Genomic DNA, 21,948 nt, shown 5'->3' with positions numbered 1-21,948 from the left:
AACACTTAATACGGTTCCCTTTTTTCTCTCATTAAATATAGCCTATATTCAGCAGAAATAGTGTGGATTAAAAAATATGCATTAATACTTCCATCGTGCATCGGCATCGTGGGTATCGCAGACACAATAGATCTTCAATTGTTATGCTGGCAGCCGGCTGCCGCTATTGGAGATTTATAGTTAAAGAAATTAATTAATTATAATAGCAATCAAAAATAATAGTCATTCAAAACTTATTTTAAAAAGTTCTAAAAATATTACTTTCGTAGTCATAACTTTTAAAGCTTTTTTGAAATTAGGATTATAATAATGAAGCACGATAGTCTATATCAAATCAATAAAGCAGCACCCGGCTGTCGCATAACTATTGAAAATCTATTGTGTCTGCGATTCCCACGATCGAGGTAATATTTACGTGGACTCTCCGGGCGAGTCTGTGGCACTGATAATTAAATCTCTCCCCTACCGCACGCACACCCGCGCATCGCGCCTTGACGCCCAATTCGCAACGTGCAGCAGAAATCGTAATATTTTAATTTCGCCATAACATTAAAACCAAACGTCCAATTTTAATCATTCAAAGACCAAATATTATCTACATTAACTGTACTTAGTGATGAAATAATTTATTTTGATAAGGGTCAATAGCATGATTTAAATAAACGCATTTAAATATAGTCCAAAAAAAAATCTAGATTTTTTAATAAAAAAATGGTTATTGTGCCTCACTCAACATAGATAGGTATAGTGTGTCGCGGACTTTTTTGTAGATATTTAAAAGATCTATAATTACTTAGAACATTTTATGCCTCTATCTTTTATAGTTTAGGCAGCGTACGCAAAATAAGTAACTTTTCTGGTTGATTTTTTAAACCTTGCGTCCGAAAATCCCAAATATCTTACGGAACCTTATATTTTTCCAAAATAAAAATTAGCCTATGTTCAGCAGAAATAATGCAGGATTCCAATGGTAAAAGAATTTTTCAAATCGGTCCAGTAGTTTCGGAGCCTATTCGACTCAAACAAACAAACAAACAAACAAACAAACAAACAAAAAATCAAATCTTTCCTCTTTATAATAGTGGTGTAGATTAATAATATGAATAATTTCTCGAAACGAAACGTCATGAGTATTTAGATACCGATTTCTGATTAATGATTAATTTATAGCTAAGAATTATGATCGTTCTAACGCCAATGATTGTTACATCGTCAACATAATGTCCATGTTGTAACAACGTCTCGACTCTCGACTCTCGGTATAGTCACAGAATATATATTAGTTGGTATAGTATATTTTATGCACAATACCTGTTTGTTAAATATTGGATCTCAAGGTCGATGTGTTTATTATTTGTGTAACCAGTCTTAGGTTTACGTAACTTTACGTTGTATGGTGATGTGTCGCGGAAAAAACTCGCTACGCTAATTGTTTCAAAGAAGTTTACATTGCGAGGACAGGAGAAGATAAGCAGAGATTGCCGGCGAGTTTGAATAAACTAGGCATTTCATACATCAAGACTCATAATGATGAATTATTATTGATGTCGTTCTCGAATAATACATACAATGAAATTATCACACATTTTTTTACTCGACAACTTGACATTCAACAGCATCCAATAACGTTTCATTTACATATCACGACACCCGGGACACGTAACAATAAAAGCGTGCAAACAAAAATCTGCAAAACATCCGAAACTGACGACCGTAAGTTGAAATGTTAATTGGCGCGCCGTGCGAATGGAGACAAACGAGTGTAGACTGTAGAGTCAATATCATATCAGCCATCAGGGTTGTGCACTCCCATTCAATAATCCCGGCGAATCGCCGACATCCGATGGTCCCGTAAGGGTACGCGCAGATTGTGCCGGGGCTCAGCGGGACGGGAAGTTTTATGACTATAATATTATGATTATTAAAATATTAACGGTGTGGGTCGCATTTTCTATACATAGAAAATGTATAGAAAATGCGACCCACACCGTTGCGCTTGTGCCCCGTCACGATGCGGGCTATTCTTATAGTGGTTTAGGGTAAGCGCATTCTGTACTGAGGGCGCAGCGGAGCGCGCCGTATTTTCTATGCAAGTTTTATAACCAACGAGCTTTTGCCCGCGGCTTCGCTCGCGTTAAGAAGTATTATTATATACAAATTTTCATCCCCTATTATAATCCCTTGGGGTTGGAATTTATCAAAATCCTTTCTTAGCGGATGCCTACGTCATAACATCTACCTACATGGCAAATTTCAGCCCGATCGGTCCAGTGGTTTGGGCTGTGCGTTGATAGATCACCATGTCAGTCAGTCACCTTTAGAGAGAGATAGGTAGAGATAGGACCTAGACTTAACTCCTACATAATCCACATCTACAAAAGAGTTGTACTCTACCTCAAACTGCTATACATCTATACTAATATTATAAATGCGAAAGTATCTCTGTCTGTCTGTCTGTCTGTCTGTCTGTCTGTCTCGCTTTCACGCCAAAACTACTGAACCGATTGCAATGAAATTTTGTACACAGTTATTCTAGAGTCTGAGAAAGGACATAGGCTACATTTTGATGTGGGAAAATATCTTATTTCCATGAAAATATCGATGAAAATGAATTCGCATTGCGCGTGGCCAGCGCTCATCCCGGGGGTCCTGGGTTCGAGTCCCGCAGGCGGAACAAAAAGTTTTCAATGTTCCTGGGTCTTGGATGTGTATTAAAATAATATTTCAAAAATCTTAAATATATTTTATGTATAATATTATAAAAAATCCAGAAATATATCGACGCGATGCAATGAACATTTTAGTTCTAATACGATTCAACAGATGGCGCTTTTTTTTTATTTCGTTGGAACATAGAACTAATCATACTTATTAGTTATTATGTTTTTGTTTATAGTTTTTAATACGTTAGAATATTATGTTTAATAATATTATCACTTGCTATAATAATAATCAATCTATCTTATCTTATAGAACTCCTACTGCATTTCTAAGGAGTTCGAGTGTGTTGTGTTGGCCTATATTCCATCCAGAAAATATATCAATGCAATCAACATTTTAATTCTAATATATGAAAACAGATGGCGCTTTATTTTTTACTTCATTATTATAACAGAACCAATCATACCTACTTTATTATATATTATTGTTTTTATTCATAACTAGCTGTTGCCCGCGACTTCGTCCGCGTGGACTTTAGTTTATAGCGCGCGGTGTCAACAAAATTTGTGTCAAATTTAAAAACTTTTTAAAACCCTGGTAAGTGGTACCCCTCTTAGGGCCGCGCTACACCGGAATGGCAGCGCTGAAAGTGCTCGCCTCGCCGCTGCCATTCCGGTGTAGCGCGGCCCTTAATTAATCAAAATACCCAAAAACAGCTGTGCAGTGTGCACATAATCTGTACTAATATTATGAATGCGAAAGTATCTCTGTCTGTCTGTCTGTCTGTCAGTCTCGCTTTCACGCCAAACGCCAAAACTACCGAACCGATTGTAATGAAATTTTGTATACTGATAGTCTAAAGCCTGAGAAAGGACATAGGCTACTTTTTTACTGGAAAAAAGGGTTGTAAGGGTCGTAAATTTGTTCAAAAAATTCATAATAGATGGCGCCGTGCGTCTTCTACATCGCGCTGACGCTTGCTCAAAAGTTTTTCTATAAGAGGTGGTATCATCTTACATTTAAGTCTCGATTTTTTTCGATTGTTATATCTATTCTACGGTATTAAATAACTCAGTACTTTATCTGTGCAGGCAGTGACGTAACCTTAAGACCAAATTTCACCGACGACTGTTAAAGTTAATGCTCGAATTAGTATCACGTTAGCTGTTTTGTTTTTCATATGAATGAAAGAGAAGACGGGATATTTTAACAAGCTGTTAACACTAACAGACGTTGGTGAAATTGGGGCTAAACCTATCAATGATAAATAGTTTATGGGTAAAGTTGTGTAATTGGGGGGCTAAATAAGCTTTAAAATTTGGCATAATATATAAAGTTTAACATACAAAAATGAAGTACTTATTGTTTGCACACTGCACAGCTGTATTGATTTAAGGGGTACCAGGGTTTTTTTATAAAAGCTTTTGACACCAATTTTGTTGACATCGCGCGCTATAAACTGAAGTCCACGCGGACGAAGTCGCGGGCAACAGCTAGTAATATTATATATACATAGTTGAATTTCGATATACTTTGAGGCTTGCGCTGCTTTACAAACGTTAGTTTGGCGGGCAACATCTAGATTCTATAAAGCTAAGCTCCATATATGGAAATTAGAGTTCACATAATATTACCTACTTATTTTGGCATAACTACAACCTGAATTGAAGTTTTGTGACAATACGTACAAGTAAGAAAATGCGACATGAAAAATTTCTAATATTCATTGGAGCCTTCAAAATAATAAGAATATTATCTACAGACTGTTTCGTAAAATAATTACTTAATTTTGACTTTATGCAGCATTAAGTACACTTTCATTGTTTGATTAATTATTAATTACCCTGCTAAGTTACAACGAGAACCTTGTGTACGCGCGAAGGTTGCGGCTTCGATCACGCTCGCGCTACACTCTTCACACTATGGTCTATGACTCACCAGCGGCTTAACTATGATGGAAAGGATGCATTTAAAATAGATTTATTAAACTCAAGAAACACTACAGCGTGAATTGTAAATGAACGTGTACGGACAATGATCATTCGCAATCTCTTTTCCCTGTAGTCAAAACGCATATAAATACGAAGTGCAATGTTTCCGTATTCTAGAGATATACTTCCGTCCCTACAGTATTACACAATTCACATTTTAATAGTGTTATGTTAACTACGTCCCATTTAATATTTAAATGCTAAACTGCCAAACTGCCACAGATTACTATATTTCACCATGCAGTAAAGTAAATAATGATAATTATATTCATGTGTATTATAATTTCTTAAATTTATTTATTTACATAAATAGTTATGCAGTAAAGACTGCCATGATATTCAGGTATTTTAACCGACTTACAAAAAGAAGGCGGTGGTGTTAATTATATGTACTTAGGTAGAACTCTACAATGATTGTTCGCACGATACTCTCTAACCTATCTACCTCTACAAAATTGTCAATGTCTTACGGTAATCGCTGAAATCGTCATGGGAGTTGGGAACTTGGGACATACAGAACTTGGTTGCATTTTTTTTTTTTAATGAAATAAGGGGGCAAACGAGCAGACGGATCACCAGATGGAAAGCAACTTCCGTCGCCCATGGACACTCGCAGCATCAGAAGAGCTGCAAGTGCGTTGCCGGCCTTTTAAGAGGGAATAGGATAGGATAGAGGAGGGTAGGGAAGGGGGGTCCCTTCCCTACCCTCCTCTATCCTATCCGATGGTTGCACGCCTTGTCGTGGCGGCGGGGCTCTAGTAACCGCGGCTTGGACAACCGCGGTGAAGCAAAGAGGCAACCAGGGCCGGCCGGTCGCCGCCTGGCCCGAGGAGGGCGCTCCCAGCGGACTGGAGGAGTCCGCTGCGGATGCGCACCGAGGTGGGGCCGCAGAGGAAGAGACAAGTAGGTATTACGGTGCGCCGCTTGCCCTATCCTCTGCGGCCGAGGACGGATCGCGGGGGGCAGAGGCATTGTGGTAGGTTGCCGCTTTCCCTACCCCCCCTGCGAGCTGGCGGGGCCGTTCCGCTTGAACGGCATTGGTGGGGCCGCGGAGGAAGAGGCAAGTAGGTATTACGGTGCGCCGCTTGCCCTATCCTCTGCGGCTGAGGTCGGTGGCAGAGCCACAGACTTGATCTGCCACATGGCCTCCAAGTAGCAGACTCGGGGGGCGTCTGCTACAGCCTTGGTGGGGGCCGAGGAGGAGGGCGCATGTGTTGTGCGCCCATCGTGGAGTCTTCGGGCCGCTGGCGGGGTCGCAGATGTGTGTATCGTTCCTGTGGCCCCGTCAATATGCGGCGTGGCGGAAGATGGGGGGGGGGAGGGGGGTTTAGTGGGTATACCGTGGTCTCATTAGCTACGGGAGTCCCACATAACCGCTCGGGTCGCCCCCTGCGCCTGGGTGGTATGCGTAATGCATTTCCCCCTCCGGAAAAAAAAAAGGGTAGGGAAGGGAAGGGAAGGGAATAGTTGAGGGTAGGGAAGGGAATAGGGTAGGGGTTAGGGGATTGGGCCTCCGGTAAACTCACTCACTCGGCGAAACACAGCGCAAGCGCTGTTTCACGCCGGTTTTCTGTGAGAACGTGGTATTTATCCGGTCGAGCCGGCCCATTCGTGCCGAAGCATGGCTCTCCCACGTATAAAATACGTACGTAGCATTTAGTACGGTCATAGTGATTCTAGTAGGTAGTGTAATTCCGGCTAGCCAAACACGCGATATCAGTGCCGATAAGGTATTGTCTTATCAAGTAGGACGCACCCTACCGACACACTTCAGTCTTCAGCCATTACCACTGACGAGAATTGTGAAAAGACTTTAGGGACAAAATAACTGATCATATCATGGCAATTCTTCCATAGAAAGAAATTATTTCTCTGGTAGTCATACAAAGCGTGGTGGTACAATAAAACTTTGAGGGTCCGCAAAGTCCACATAATCAGTATAATATAATTAATATAATTTCAAGGCTTCCCAATCGCCAGGCTTACTATGACTAAATGACTAAGAGAGCAAGAGGTGGAAATCCGAGGACAAATGCTGACATGATATTTTAGTTCATTTTAGGGACAAAATGACAGATTTTCTCTACCCATTTTTCCGTACAAAGAAATGCATTCTGCCAACACACCCTATAGGGTGTACGGTAAACTGCAGGGGGACGTAGAAGGATGTAAAGAGGGGCGTTAAACCATTGTGAAACTATTTCGTCGTCGCTCGCGGCTTGCGGCGTGCTCTCCAAATCTTCAAAGCCGGTAACACTCATGACAAGTGACAACAGATGCTATCTACCAGTCGCGGAGAAATCGTACGGGGGTTATCTTAATAGTGCTCCTGCCCGCGCGGTATGGACCATGGTGAAATCTTCCAAATATTTTTACGGTGAGAATTTAGAAAGTAGGCGTAATTGCGTTAGATAATTTTATTAACGTTTCCGCTCTTTTAAATACAATGCGATGCATAAACCACATACAATATTCGTTTGTATTATGCTCATGTATTATTAATATTCTTTTTATAATGTTCAATCTAGCAGTTGTTAATTACTAAGTCTGTTTGTCGGCTCTTAGTGCAGAGCATAAAGCGGAATAGAGAAACAAAGGCCTGAGCAAGCGAGATGTCGCTATCAGTAACACTGCGTGATAAAGTTGCGTGATATTGGATGTGACATGACAGCAGAACCAATTTTTTTCATCTGTTTGACGTCCAGTCGGCACTTATCGGCACGTTGACAATTTAATCTCTTAGAAAGACGCTTGTGTAACGTAAATAAATTTTTACACACAGACGTAAATCAATTTCGGTTTCATTTGACAGCTCGAGATTGTAATTGCTCTATTCCGCTAGGTATATTACTATATACTTTCTGGTATGGAAGTCTCCATGAGTGAGTAGTCACTCACTACAGCTACATTTAAGCGATATATGATAATAATTTATGACTATTCTGACAACTGTCAAGTACGAAAAGGGTTTCCAACCTTCCAGACATAGTCCGAAATTCCCACTTTCCATCCTAGAAACGCAGATTATCATAGCAATACAATCGAGAAAAAGAGACAAGAAACGATCAAAGTACCAATTCTACGTACTTCGTGACGCTTTTGAACAGCGTGATAAGGGTTCATTAAACTGTCAAGCAAGGCAGTTAGAGGTCGTTTATACGAATGAATTTGCATGTGCAGGAGTCAACAGATGTCCAACTCCACCCACGCGCACGCCGACTGCTGAGTAACTCGGAGCGCCTCCCACATTAGACGCTTTCACAGCTTTTGCAGTCGCTAACTTTAACCAAATAGCCTTAACTTAAACATAATATAATTTTAATCATAATATTATATCAGGTTTAGCTAATGGAATAACGGTGTTAAGGCTACTAGACTTTTGCTGTATGAATAGTTTATGGTTCAATCACACCAACTCTCCATGTTAAATGTCATAATTTGTACATAGATTTTATGACAATAGTAGTTTAGGCATAACATATTATCCCAAATTCTGGTAATATCCCTCGGCATCATCACAAACTATAGTTTGTGCGTTCTAAGATGATATGGGTGACAGTTTTCATGTTCCTTGCTATGGGTTTTTTTATGGGTTTTTTTACAAGAAAACAAAAAAAAACAAAATGTAATAAATTATATTCCATCTACAAAAACAAATGCTTCCTATAATTATTGTAAATGAATAAAAATGAAAAGATGCTAAATGCTAACTTATTAATAAAAATTATAAATATTAACTGTGAAATAGGAGTATAAAAATATTATTGTTACGAAAACATTTGAAAAATGTCATATGCATGAAACAGAACTTATGTCAATAGAGATTGACTCAGTTGAATCGAAATCATATCGATAAAAAAGGGCGGCCATCTTAAATCGCCGGCACCACTGAAATGTCAGTACGAAATCGATAATTTCGATTGCAATTCCTTTACGAAGTGATTCGATATTTTTAAACTATCGATTAATTTTTGTTAGGTAACTTCCCTACTATTGTCAATTATAATGTGTCACGCATATCTTTATATTAATACGTGAGAGAAAAATTACTTTGTAACCCTTTTTACGAAAAATGGGGAAACGTAGGTGCATGAAATTTCGCACAGTTATAGTTTATATGGTGAAGTAGTGCATCGAGCTAATATTATTTTAAAATTATGCTTTTAACGTATATATTTTTAACAAATAAAACGTTACACACACTACGACACTACTACTAGGAAAAATGACAGATTTTTGAGTGACAAGCCTATACATACGAATTATACTCTTTTATTTATGGTTGAAGTCTGTTGACAACAAGTTGACAAATTGAAAATGGATTATTGTTTTTTTTTATTTAATTTTAGATAATAATTAGACAATGCTTAAACGGCCAGTCTGAGATCAACTGAGTCCCAGAGACAAGAATTGAAAAAAACTATGATGAAGTCAATATTTTTTACAAAATATAGGTAGTAGTCCTATGTCGTTGCAAGTAAGGTCGAATTTCGACCATTGGGCGATCTCTAGTCATCATAAAACGCACAAACAATAATTTACAACTCTATATTTCAATGACCCGTTTTTCCAAGGACGAAACTTCAAAGCAATTTATAGCGTTAAGGTAGAGTAACACAATACGACTGGTCAAAGTAAGTTTATAGTTGCAGGTGTAAGGCCAGGTGTACCACTGACCTGTATCACATGTAGCGCGAAGGCCGACACTACTTGTTAACGTTCTTACAAGGACCTATTTAGTAGAATAGTCCTTGTAGTAAGAAGGAAGTTGCCAAGGTTGGGTTTCTTATTTTAAATATCGCTTTAAACTTGAAATACTTTTGCTTTAAACTTCTTTCATAAAACTTAACAGACGGGAAAATCTGCGTAATGTACTTAAACGTAATTTTTGAGAAAACTTGCCTTAAACATCCTTGGAAACACCCCCTGAAAAAAATGTTCCCTGAAAGAGGGCAGAGTTTAGAGTTATTTCTACAGAAAGGGGAGCGTATAGAATGATTCATAGTGGATAAATGTTCGCATTTGGGTCAATCAATAAGACAACACGACAAACGGACATGCCACCACGTATATTGTAGGCCTCCCTCGTACAACGACCGATTCCAATAAATATGTTAGTAATTGTCGTCTAATAATTGACGAGTCAAACAATACGAGCAAATTCACTCTGTTCTGTTCCGATTTATTTTGGATTTATACCAAAATAAACAAAACTTGATCTAACTAAAATACATACAGTATATCTATACTAATATTATAAAGCGGAAGAGTTTGTTAGTTAGTTTGTTTGTTTGTTTGTTTGAACGAGCTAATCTCAGGAACTACTGGTCCGATTTAAAAAATTCTTACAGTGTTAGTCCATTTATCGAGGAAGGCTATAGGCTATATTTTATCACGCTAAGATTAATAGGAACGAAGAAATAGAGGAAAGTGTGGAAAAAACGGGGGGAAATTATTTGAAAGGGCTTATTTGAATGCGCTAATCTCAGGAACTACTGGTCCAATTTGAAAAATTCTTTCAGTTTTATATATCCCATTTATCAAGAAAGGCTACAAGCTATATTTTATTACGCTAAGACTAATAGAAACGAATAAATAGAGGAAAGTGTGGAAAAATCGGGGAAAATTATTTGAAAGGGCTTATTTCAACGCGCTAATCTCAGGAACTACTGGTCCGATTTGAAAAATTATTTCAGTGTTAGATAGCCCATTTATTGAGAAAGGCTATAAGCTTTATTTTATCACGCTAAGACTGATAAAAGCGAAGAAATCGAGGAAAGTATGTAAAAAACGGGGGAAATTATTTGAAAGGGCTTATCTCACGAACTACTGGAGCAATGTTTCGGTTATTTGGCACAGATAAGAAGTAGACCACGTGAAGGATCATAAACTATTTTTTGTGGACTAATTTGTCTGTGAAATATCTAATTTACGCGGGCGAAGCCGCGCGGAATGTTATATTTCGCGTGGTCACGACATCACGCGTAAACGGCTGGACCCATTTTGCTGAAATTTGGTATAAAGATACTTTGAGTCCCGAAAAAGAACATAGGATACATTTTGTCCCGGAAAATGTACGGTTACTGCACAATATACTTTTATGATTTGCGCGTAAGCTATTCAATCTATTTTGATGGAATTTGGTATGGAGATACTTTGAGTCTCGGGAAAGGACAAGGAATACTAATTTTGTCCCGGAAAATGTGCGATTCCCGCACAATAAACTTCTATGTTTATCGCCTAAGCCCTAAACTATTAAATCTACTACTTTGAATCTGGGACAAGGAATATTTTTTGTCCCGGAAAAATGTGCGGTTCCCACACAATATACTTTTCTGATTTGCGCTTTGACTCAATCGATGTACGGGAACAACTTTACTATAAACTAAAGTCCACGCGGACGAAGTCGCGGCCAACAGCTACTTACTATAGATATTTTAAATTTATAGTAAGTATTACAGACAATATTAAATAGCTTCAATCAATAAAAATAACAGATCAATAAAAATACTCATGCCACAAATATCCACGTGACAAAACGGGGAGTTTTGTAACTTGTAAGTCAAGCCCGAACCGAATATCGGGTATTCATGCTTTTTAGGGCCAAATAGTAGCCGTAGTAGGTCGCAACCCGGGCTACGGACGACGGTATGCGCCTACATCAGCTGTACAGGGTGTAACAAATCTAAGTAGCTTGCTATAGTCTGTCAAAAAAGTGAAGAAATTAAAAAGTGACAACATCGTAGTGTCATCCCTTTCAAATCAATCTAAGAAAAAGGGATGACACTACGATGTTGCCACTTTTTAATTTCTTCACTTTTTTGACAGACTATACTTTACGTCTGCTGAACACTCGTTCTCGCTTGCTTCAGAAATAGAAGAAACATAACGCTTTTCAGTAAACCAAGTGACCTCATATTTTTAAGTCTCGTGTAGCGGAGCGGGCTATAAATTCAACCGCGACGCCCCGGAAGACGTATTAAAATTAAATTCAACGTTTATTTCACTGCTTAAAGCGTTTTCAACTAGCAATTTTGTTTCTCTTTGTCCTAGTAATGCGCTCGACTCTTTCAAGGTAACTGTAGTGCTATTATGACGCTTCGAATAACTTTAGACCGATAGATTTCGCGCTTATATCAGCAAATCTGCACTCAAATTAACGTAATATGAGGTTGGATAGACCATCTATGATAGTGACTTTTTGAGTTTTAGACTACTTCTCTTTCATCCCAAAATTTTACATAAAGGGTACAACACAGCTCATAAGCTTACTATTTCTTCCCTTAGTATGACTATAAGGAACTTAGCTGGCTCTCTAGTCACGTTACACTAACCTGCCGTTAGTCTCGAAATCCTGCGCCGAAGGTAAACTGTCTGACGGCGAGCGGTGGCCGAACGCCGCTTACGTAAAGTCAGCAATCAGACCGTGGCGACCGCCTTCTGATTTTCGTTTGTACATTTTACTGACTCAAACAGATGATCATTTCCCTTAAACTATTGTACTCGAGTAAGGAGTATAGAGTACATCAACTGGTCACATATTATAATTATTACATTATACAGCAGATGGCCAGATGCCTACATATAACTATCGAGTTGCAACCGCCCTAGCAGTTAGCACAGTTGCGCTTAACAGGCTAAGGACATGTCTCTCGCGTTTATTGATTTGTCCTGGCTCCTGAGCTTTAGATCTGAATATATCTGTAGACCTAATGACATTATTCCAGTGTCGCCATTCTTCAGATACTTACTGTGGTTCATCTTCAACGCGAGATCTATCTAAGTATGCTTTGTTTAGATGATGGCTGACTTAGTAGCCGTTGAATTTCGTAGAAATGGTTTAAAGCTGAATGAACAATACGTCAAGGTCGTACATGTTGTGCACAGAAATAACCGCGAACAACAGTCTTTGTTTAAAGTTTGCCTCCACGAAAATACTCTGTATTGAATACGCTGAAGGACCGGAACGGACAGCAACGGAATTAATTTTTTGCAGCGGCCCTACCAGATAAATAGATAACCGGTATAAAATAGCGCTCGTGTTGGCTTTCGCCAAAGATATACATACTGCTGAAGTCTTGCACGAAGGTCAGAGACCATATGAACACGATCCGAGCATGTTTTTAGGGTTCCGTACCCAAAGGGTGAAAACGGGACCCTATTCAGGAGACTTCGATGTCTGTCTGTCCGTCTGTCTGTACGTCTGTCTGTATCTCAAGAACCGCTATAGCTAGAGTTCTGAAATTTTCACAGATTGCGTATATCTGTTGCCGCTATAACAACAAATACTAAAAACAAAATAAAACAGGTAGGCACTTGCTATTTTCACAAAGGCCTTAATTATATGTCTACTTCAATATTTAAGAATAATATTGAAATAAAATAAAAAAATCCCACACAAAAACACAATATTTGGTCTATGTTAACAGAACGGAACCCTTCGTGCGCGAGTCCGACTCGCACTTGGCCGATTTTTTAAATATATAGTTAAATATTATTCTAAAAAACCAAGGATTGTTAGCTTGTTCGTTTGTGACATAGCAGGATACAAATTATATTGTGCTAGCTTGGGTGCAATTTCGCACAAACAGAATCTCGGAATCGGCTCCAACGATTTTCATGAAATTTAGTATATATAGGGGGTTTCGGGGGCGATAAATCGATCTAGCTAGGAATCATTTTCAGAAAATGTCATTTTATTCGTGTTTTATCGAATACCGAGTGAAGCTCGGTCAAATAGCTAGTCAGTTATTTATTTGCAGTAAAAGTGGTGGTGGTTATAAAAGTTCATTTAAGCGCACGAAGTCCTAGGCAACATCTAGCTAGAAATAATTCGACATGGCGTAACTTCGGTAGCGGCAATCGCAAAAGCGTTAATAAATGACGAAATTAAGATTGCGAGGAACAAAGATACGATTGTAACATAGAAGTGGCCTGACCAAGCATTGGAAATGCTGAGTGTAACACAAGGACTCGTTCAAACGCTCTGTTGTTACTGAAGACCTTGTGCGAGTCTTCCGAATAAATTATTTGTCGGAAATCTGGGGCATCACTTATTAATATAGTTGATCTTGTAAAACATTTCCTAATTCCTATTACTCATACACCTCTGTTTTTCGATATTTTTTTACTTTAGGTACAACATGATTTTGCGATTTAATTCTCGCTTTAAGTTTTGTATTGTGATTTTATGTTAAATCTTAATCAATGAAGTGACATACTAAATAATATTATTTTACCTCATTACCTTACGAGATCACCCAGCAACATTAAGTTAAAAAGTACAGATTTGACAGCAAGTACCAACTACCAACCAACCAATTTCTTCTTCTCTCTTAAAATCTTTTTTGCAAAACTACATTGTATACAATAATATCATATAGTATGAAGTATTTAAACAGTATATATTATGTATATAAGGTGTGATAACAATATTATCACAGTATGTTTGCATAATTCTCCATAGTGATTGTGTGGTATTGGTGCTAAATACTGATAAAAATATGAACAATTACTGTTTCAAACAACAAATAATAAAAATTATAATCAATATAACATATTCTCATTTATCGTTTTTCATCTGGCTAACAACAACAACCTACCTCCGTAGACTACACTACTTGAATAATTTCCTTAAGGCCCTGTATTCCCACAAAACGGATGATTTTCAAGATTTAAAGTGACAGGAGACATAAAAATATAGTAATTTAAATTCTGAAAAAAATATATGTGTTAGTTAAGGATCTAACACAGTGGAATTTATACTCCATTACACAATTACACAATATCATGAACTTCTATATGATATAACAAAATCCCACAGTTACCTCTTCTTTTAATGAAATTGCCATACTATGTCCAAATTATTTGCAGGCGCAAAGGATCAGCTGGTACTCTTTCGGTCACACACTTTGCACCTGCAATTTTATAGTTTTTTGATCGTCGTTTTTTTATACATCAATTAAAGCGAGTCAAAAAAACGAAACGCACTAGATATGTATATTCTTTGTCTTTAATTCAGTACAAAAATTATCTGAAAATTCCAAATAATTTGGACATAGTATGGCAATTTCGGTAAAAGAAGAGGTGACTTTGGGATTTTTTTATATCGAGTGAAGTTCATGATATTGTGTAATGAAAAATCCTTAACTAAGACATATATTTTTTTCAGAATTTAAGTTACTATATTTTTATGTCTCCTGTCATTTTTAAATCTTGAAAATCATCCGTTTCTGGGAATACAGGGCCTTAAAAGTTATTTTTTCAAGTGTACTTTTACTAACATGAGTAACATGATGATTTATGTTTAAATGCTCATGTTTCTCATTTAGTAACTTTTTAGATGACTATAAACTATTCACAATTGAGTCTAAATATTGTACCAAAATTACTCTTGCAAAGATGACATAGCCAAAATGTCCATGAAAACAGAAAAGGCTTAGTATTATTTTATATCCATATATAGATTATAATAGACGGGTAAATATCCAAAATATCTAGATTAAGTCTATGTGATTCATGAGCGACACAAAAACATTTACCTTTCTTTTTCGTGTGCGGACTGCGGATACTGCAGCACCGTCTGCTGATCCTCCATTTCCACCACACATTGTGTTCCTAATTCCAATTCTGGAACAATAAAGCAAATGTTAGTTTAAAAATCTCATCACTTTACCACAAGTGACATAATGAGAAGACTTTGTCTAGAATACAGTTTCATGTTACATAGTTCAGTACTTGTATTTTTTTACTACAACAAACTTTTTTGCAAATGTTAAAAAACATTACTGACCGACTGACTGACATGTAGTTTTTTCATTACTTCATTAAATTTATACACAAAAACATTTATAATACTTAATATAATTTTTTATGTAACATAGCTTAAAAAAATAATAATTTCTAATTATAGGTATGTACGGTTCCTTCTAACAACATCTTATTATATTTTATCTATGAATCTATTGCATTTGTGAATATAACACATTTTTGGAAACAGCTATTGCTAAAATTTCATTTAGTTCTGCTTTTTCCCAACTGCGGCAATGCCAAACATTCTCCCTCAACCCATGTGACCACCAAAAAATTGGGTTAGGTTTGTGTAACTTAGCCAATAAAATAATCGTTCTCCACTCACCACAGCCTTATGATGCTTTGAAAGCACTAAGTTAGTAAGTAAGTAACATGGCCGGTATAAATAGTCAGTACTCAAGATGCATCTCGTTCTCAAGACACGGTTCAGGCTCTGTGATTGGTTAGCTGTCAAAATTTGGATCAATCACAGAGCCGAACCCTGTCTTGAGACCGGGTCGCATTCGGCTCTTAAGTACTGACTATTTATACCGGCCGTAAACACCAGAAAACAGATGACCTTATCTAAGGTTGCCAGGCGTCCGGATAAAGCCAGAAACAGTCAGGCTTTCCAATCGGAAGTATATGAGTCCGGATTTTGTAGAGCTTTGAATCAATAACTTTATATGAAAATCCTACTAAATTTAGCCAGTCTTACACCTAATAAAATGTAAAATTGTATGTTAAATTGTTTTAATAATCCAGAAAATTACGAATGTATTGTTACACTAAGATTTCAGATTCTAAGTACTCTATAGCAGGACTTTTTTGTAAAAATGTTTGGCCAAGCTAGCTGCTTTGTCAGGCTTTTCTGTTTAGCAATCTGGCTACCCTAACCTTATCTCAAGATGACAAAAAATTTAAATATGAATTTCTCCTGAATGGGAGGGAAATGGGTTTCCGGGAGTGGAAGTGGCACGGGAAGCTGTTTTTCTCACCCAAAACATTCTCCCTCAACCCATGTGACCACCAAAAAATTGGGGTAGGTTTGTGTAACTTATCCATGTTCTACATACTAATGTAGCCACTAGGCTATAACACTAATCTTCTTATTTAGTGGTACTTATTCTTATATGTATAATGTATGTTGATATTTAAATATTTTGATGCATGCAATACATGCAGCACTAGATACAGAGTAACCAGCTTTTTAGGCTGGTTGTTTGCAAATGCATATAGGAAAAAATAAATAACCACATTTGGATTAAAAAACATTTTGTTTTAGAGAATTAGTTTTTTATTGGTAGATCAACGTTGTGCCTACTACTTTATAAAAATGAAATCATGAAAACAGTAACTCAGAGTATCTTTTATCAAACAAATACCTACAGCTGATAAAATAGTGCATACGCAGCCTGCTATCCGATCGCAAATATCTTTATTTATTACGACTGCCTCTACAAAACCAGCTTACCTCGTCTGTTGAAGGGACGAACCCGAACGGCTACTTTTATCTTATCGGAGGCCATTTTCACATATAAAATCTCACAGATATATTAAAAACACAACACTTCGCACAAAAGAGTAAAATAAATAATTACACATATTCACCCATATTCTAAAACAAATAAATTCATTATTTTACGTTCTTTTCACGACGTTCTCGGTTTGACACTGTCAGCCATATTGAATTTTTATATTTTTAAATTTATGCTGCCACAGAGTGTATAAGGAAAGCATACAACAAAGACCTTTCACCTTATGCCGGCTCTTGATATAGGCGAACGCGTTGGCCAACGCGTCTGCAGACGCGTTGGCCCAATGTGTAGAACAGGCGTTCGCGCGTTGGCCGTAGGTATTTAGACGTTGGCCGACGCATCTGCGAGCTTGCCGCGCGGGTCGGAAATGTCGGCAAAAGATCAAAGGACATTTGTCGCAAGCTTCGCGCTCCATCCACACATAGGCCGCGCGATCAGTTTGCCCGGAGTTATAATTATGATAATTATTATAATATGTAATAATTTTTGTATGTAATAATTTAATAAATAATAAGTAGGTAATAAAATAATTACTTATATTATTTTAATATTATAAAATATTATGTAAAAGTGAGTTTATTTCTTTGTTTGTTACGTTTTCTCGCCTTTTATTTATTTATTTCCAGAATACTCTTTAAAAACTTTTTCTTGTCCACATTTACAAAGTAATTATAAGCTGTGAATAAATAAACAGCTGCAGCTGTTAGCGACTAAACATCCATTTTGAATCCGTCCGCACATTGGCGCGATCCAAAGCATACTGAACGACCTTCCTATGTGTGGATTACTCACAAACGCCGTTGCAAGCGCACTGCCAACGCGTCTGCAGACGCGTTGGCCAACGCGTTCGCCTATATCAAGAGCCGGCATTAGCTACGCTTGCCGAGACTTGGCAAGCGTCAACAAGCACAAGCGTGCGTGGGAAGAGAGTCTTGTCGAGGGGCTTGACTTGCGTGAGCATGCGGTCGCTTGCATGAAGGTACAGATAACTTGTCATACGATCCGCAGTAGTGTCGGTTTTTGGACACAGATCAAAGGGCGTTTGCGGGAAACGTTTACGACGCGTTCGCCGTTCACACGTTGGCGCGCGCTTAGTAGCCGCGTAGAACTCTTCTTGAGCGAGTCCGACTCGCACTTGGCCGATTATTTATTTGTATTTTGTAACCGACTTCCATAAAAGAGGAGGTTATATTTTCGTCTGTTTATATTATATAGTAGTAAGCATTGAGATACTATTTATAAATAGGAGAGAGCCTTATGTCGGTGTATAAGCGTCAAAAGCGTGTAATGTTATGTCCTACTTACTAGGATATAACAAAGGAGTCGGCCTGCATATTTCATGTAATAAAAGTGTTAATAAAGGTTTTTAGTGAACATTTAATACTAGATATTGTTGAGTTTTGTGGTTCCGCTAAATAATAAACCATAAGAAATGCCAAATAATGCTTCAAACACGTGGATTTAACCATTGAGGTACTATAGACTGGAGAGAGCCTTATATCGGTGTATAAGCGTCAAAAGCGTGTAATGTTATGTCCTACTTACTAGGATATAACAAAGGAGTCGGCCTGCATATTTCATGTAATAAAAGTGTTAATAAAGGTTTTTAGTGAACATTTAATGCTAGATAATGATGAGTTTTGTGGTTCCGCTAAATAATAAACCATAAGAATGGTCAAAGAATGCCTCAAACACGTGGATTTAACATTAAATACGTAAGTTTTGAACAACGTTTTTTGGGCTTTTCAATCGGTATTTTTGTAAGCTAAAAAAAAATTTTATAAGTTTATTCATCCCTTATTCGTGCTACATAAAGCCGCCTCCCCATATAGGCGAACGCGTTGGCCGACGCGTTGGCAGAAGCGTTGGCAGTGCGCTTGCAACGGCGTTTGTGAGTAATCCACACATAGGAAGGTCGTTCAGTATGCTTTGGAGCGCGCCAAAGTGCGGACGGATTCAAAATGGATGTTGAGTCGCTAACAGCTGCAGCTGTATATTTATTCACATCTTATAATTACTTTGTAAATGTGTACAAGAAAAAGTTTTTAAAGGCTATTCTCGAAATTAATAAGTAAAAGGCGAGAAAGCATAACAAACAAAGAAATAAACTCACTTTTACTTAATATAATGTATTTTAAAATAAGTATTAAAATAATATAATTATTTTATTACTTATTATTTACTAATATATAAAAATTATTAAGTACTTATTATTATTATTATAATGACTAGCTGTTGCCCAGTTGTTCAGTTTATAAAGCGCGATGTCAACAAAATTGGTGTCAAAAGCTTTTATAAAAAAACCCTGGTACCCCTTAAATCAATACAGCTGTCCAGTGTGCACACAATAAGTATTTCATTTTTTATAATAAACTTTATATTTTATGCCAAATTTTAAAGCTTTTTTAGCCCCCAATTACAAAACTTTACCCATAAACTATTTATCATTGATAGGTTTAAGGTTACGTCACTGCACAGATAAAGTACTGAGTTATTTAATACCGTAGAATAAATATAACAATCGAAAAAAATCGAAACTTAAATGTAAGATGATACCACGTCTTATAGAAAGACTTTTGAGCAAGCGTCAGCGCGATGTAGAAGACGCACGGCGCCATCTATTATGAATTGTTGGAACTAACTTAATTTGAACAAATTTACGCATTTTCACCCCCTTACAACCCTTTTTTTCCAGTAAAAAAGTAGCCTATGTCCTTTCTCAGGCTTTAGACTATCTGTATACAAAATTTCATTACAATCGGTTCGGTAGTTTTGGTGTTTGGCGTGAAAGCGAGACTGACAGACAGAGATACTTTCGCATTTATAATATTAGTATAGATTATGTGCACACTGCACAGCTGTTTTGATTAATAAGGGCCGCGCTACACCGGAATGGCAGCGGCGAGGCGAGCACTTTCAGCGCTGCCATTCCGGTGTAGCGCGGCCCTAAGAGGGGTACCACTTACCAGGGTTTTAAAAAGTTTTTAAATTTGACACAAATTTTGTTGACACCGCGCGCTATAAACTAAAGTCCACGCGGATGAAGTCGCGGGCAACAGCTAGTATTATACATAAAATATGTTTAAGATTTTTGAAATTTTATTTTAATACACATCCTTGGATGTGTATTAAAATAAAATTTCACCTGGGTCTTGACCCAGGAACATTGAAAACTTTTTGTTCCGCCTGCGGGACTCGAACCCAGGACCCCCGGGATGAGCGCTGGCCACGCGCAATGCGAATTCATTTTCATCGATATTTTCATGGAAATAAGATATTTTCCCACATCAAAATGTAGCCTATGTCCTTTCTCAGACTCTAGAATAACTGTATACAAAATTTCATTGCAATCGGTTCAGTAGTTTTGGCGTGAAAGCAAGACAGACAGACAGACAGACAGACAGAGATACTTTCGCATATATAATATTAGTATGGATTAATATATATATTTATTATCAATTCAATATTTAATTTATTTTGTTTTTAGTATTTGTTGTTATAGCGACAACAGAGTACAGACATACACAATCTGGGAAAATTTCAGAAATCTAGTCTTAAGATGAGACCTGGATACAGACAGACGGACAGACAGATGGACAGACAGACGGACAGACAGAAATGCAGACAGACATTGAAGTCTTAGTAATAGGGTCCCGTTTTTGCCCTTTGGGTACGGAACCCTACAAAACATCGTGAGGAAAATAGCATGTCCAAGAACCTTATTTTTTTTTGCAATTTTGATATGATTTTTTGGCTTCACAAGCAGTTTTTACTCTGATAAAGCTCAATAAATTTAGATGTTTTCTCGATACTCAAATTATTCGCTATTTCGTCAAGTTAGATGTTAATTCGCAACAAGAAGGAAACGTGCACTCTTCACTGCCGCTCCGGGCGATCTGATCGCGTGGCCTATGTGTGGATGGAGCGCAAAGCTTGCGACAAATGTCCTTTGATCTTTGCCGACATTTCCGACACCACGCGGTAAGCTCGCAAACGCGTCGGCCAACGGCTTATTCAAATAAGCCTTTTCAAATAATTTCCCCCATTTTTTCCACATTTTCCTTTATTTCTTCACTCTCATTAGTCTTAGCGTAATAAAATATGGCCTTTAGCCTTTCTCGATAAATAGGCTATCTAACACTTGAAGAATTTTTCAAATCGGACCAGTAGTTCCTAAGATTAGCGCGTTCAAACAAACAAACAAAAATCAAACTCCTCCCAATTATAATATTAGTATAGATATTTCTATTCGTCGACCATTTCTAAGCACATAACATTCCAGAAAAGAAACCATTTAGTTTATGATATCGATAAACTATAGTTCAAGTAATGAGAATCCGTAAACACATGTAAAAAGCTATGCAATATTTGTGGCCAAATTGTTAATTGTTGAGAAATTTTTAGCACTAATGCCTTATAAAGCACGAATTAGGGATTATTAAACTTATAAATTATCTTTTTAGCTTACAATAATACCGATTGAAAAGCCCAAACAACGTTGTTCAAAACTTACGTATTTAATGTTAAATCCATAGATAAAGTATGTAAGTAGATGTAGTCTTAGCCCGTCATCGCGTGGCGATTTTGTGCTTATTTTCATACAAGTAGTGTGCGTTTATTTTCCAGAATATTTCTATTTGTCGATTATTTCGAAGCACATTATGATACAGGAAAGAAAGTCAATTAGTTCATGATATCAATTAACTATAGTTCAAGTGATGAGAATCCGTAAACACTCGTAAACAGCTATGCAATTTTTATAGCCAAATTATCAATCTATGTGACATTAGCACTAATACCTTATATATCACGAAAAAAAGATTAATAAACTTATAAATTATCTTTTTGTCTTACAAAAATACCGATTGAAAAGCCCAAAAAACGTTGTTCAAAACTTACGTATTTAATGTTAAATCCACGTGTTTGAGGCATTCTTTGACCATTCTTATGGTTTATTATTTAGCAGG

The 21,948-nt window shown here is 37.2% G+C and overlaps 1 protein-coding gene across 7 annotated transcripts in view; it reads right to left on the bottom strand.

The window, feature by feature from the left end:
* The window catches only part of LOC121730772 (kinesin-like protein KIF13B), a 104,810-nt gene extending 87,700 nt beyond the window's left edge, over positions 1 to 17,110 (bottom strand). For all 7 annotated transcript variants that reach the window (XM_042119960.1, XM_042119961.1, XM_042119962.1 and 4 more), the window contains exons 1-2: positions 16,918 to 17,110; positions 15,194 to 15,281 (exon numbers count right to left, since the gene is read on the bottom strand). In XM_042119960.1, coding sequence (XP_041975894.1) covers positions 15,194 to 15,281; positions 16,918 to 16,972 — 143 coding nt within the window. In that variant the 5' untranslated portion in view covers positions 16,973 to 17,110. The remainder of the gene's footprint in view (positions 1 to 15,193; positions 15,282 to 16,917) is intronic.
* Positions 17,111 to 21,948: the final 4,838 nt, after the last annotated feature.

Source organism: Aricia agestis, chromosome 9, assembly GCF_905147365.1.
Source record: "Aricia agestis chromosome 9, ilAriAges1.1, whole genome shotgun sequence".
In the NCBI taxonomy this organism is placed as follows: Eukaryota; Metazoa; Arthropoda; class Insecta; order Lepidoptera; family Lycaenidae; genus Aricia; species Aricia agestis.
The sequence above is the reverse complement of the archived record's forward strand: the minus strand, read 5'-3'. Positions and strand labels throughout refer to the sequence as shown.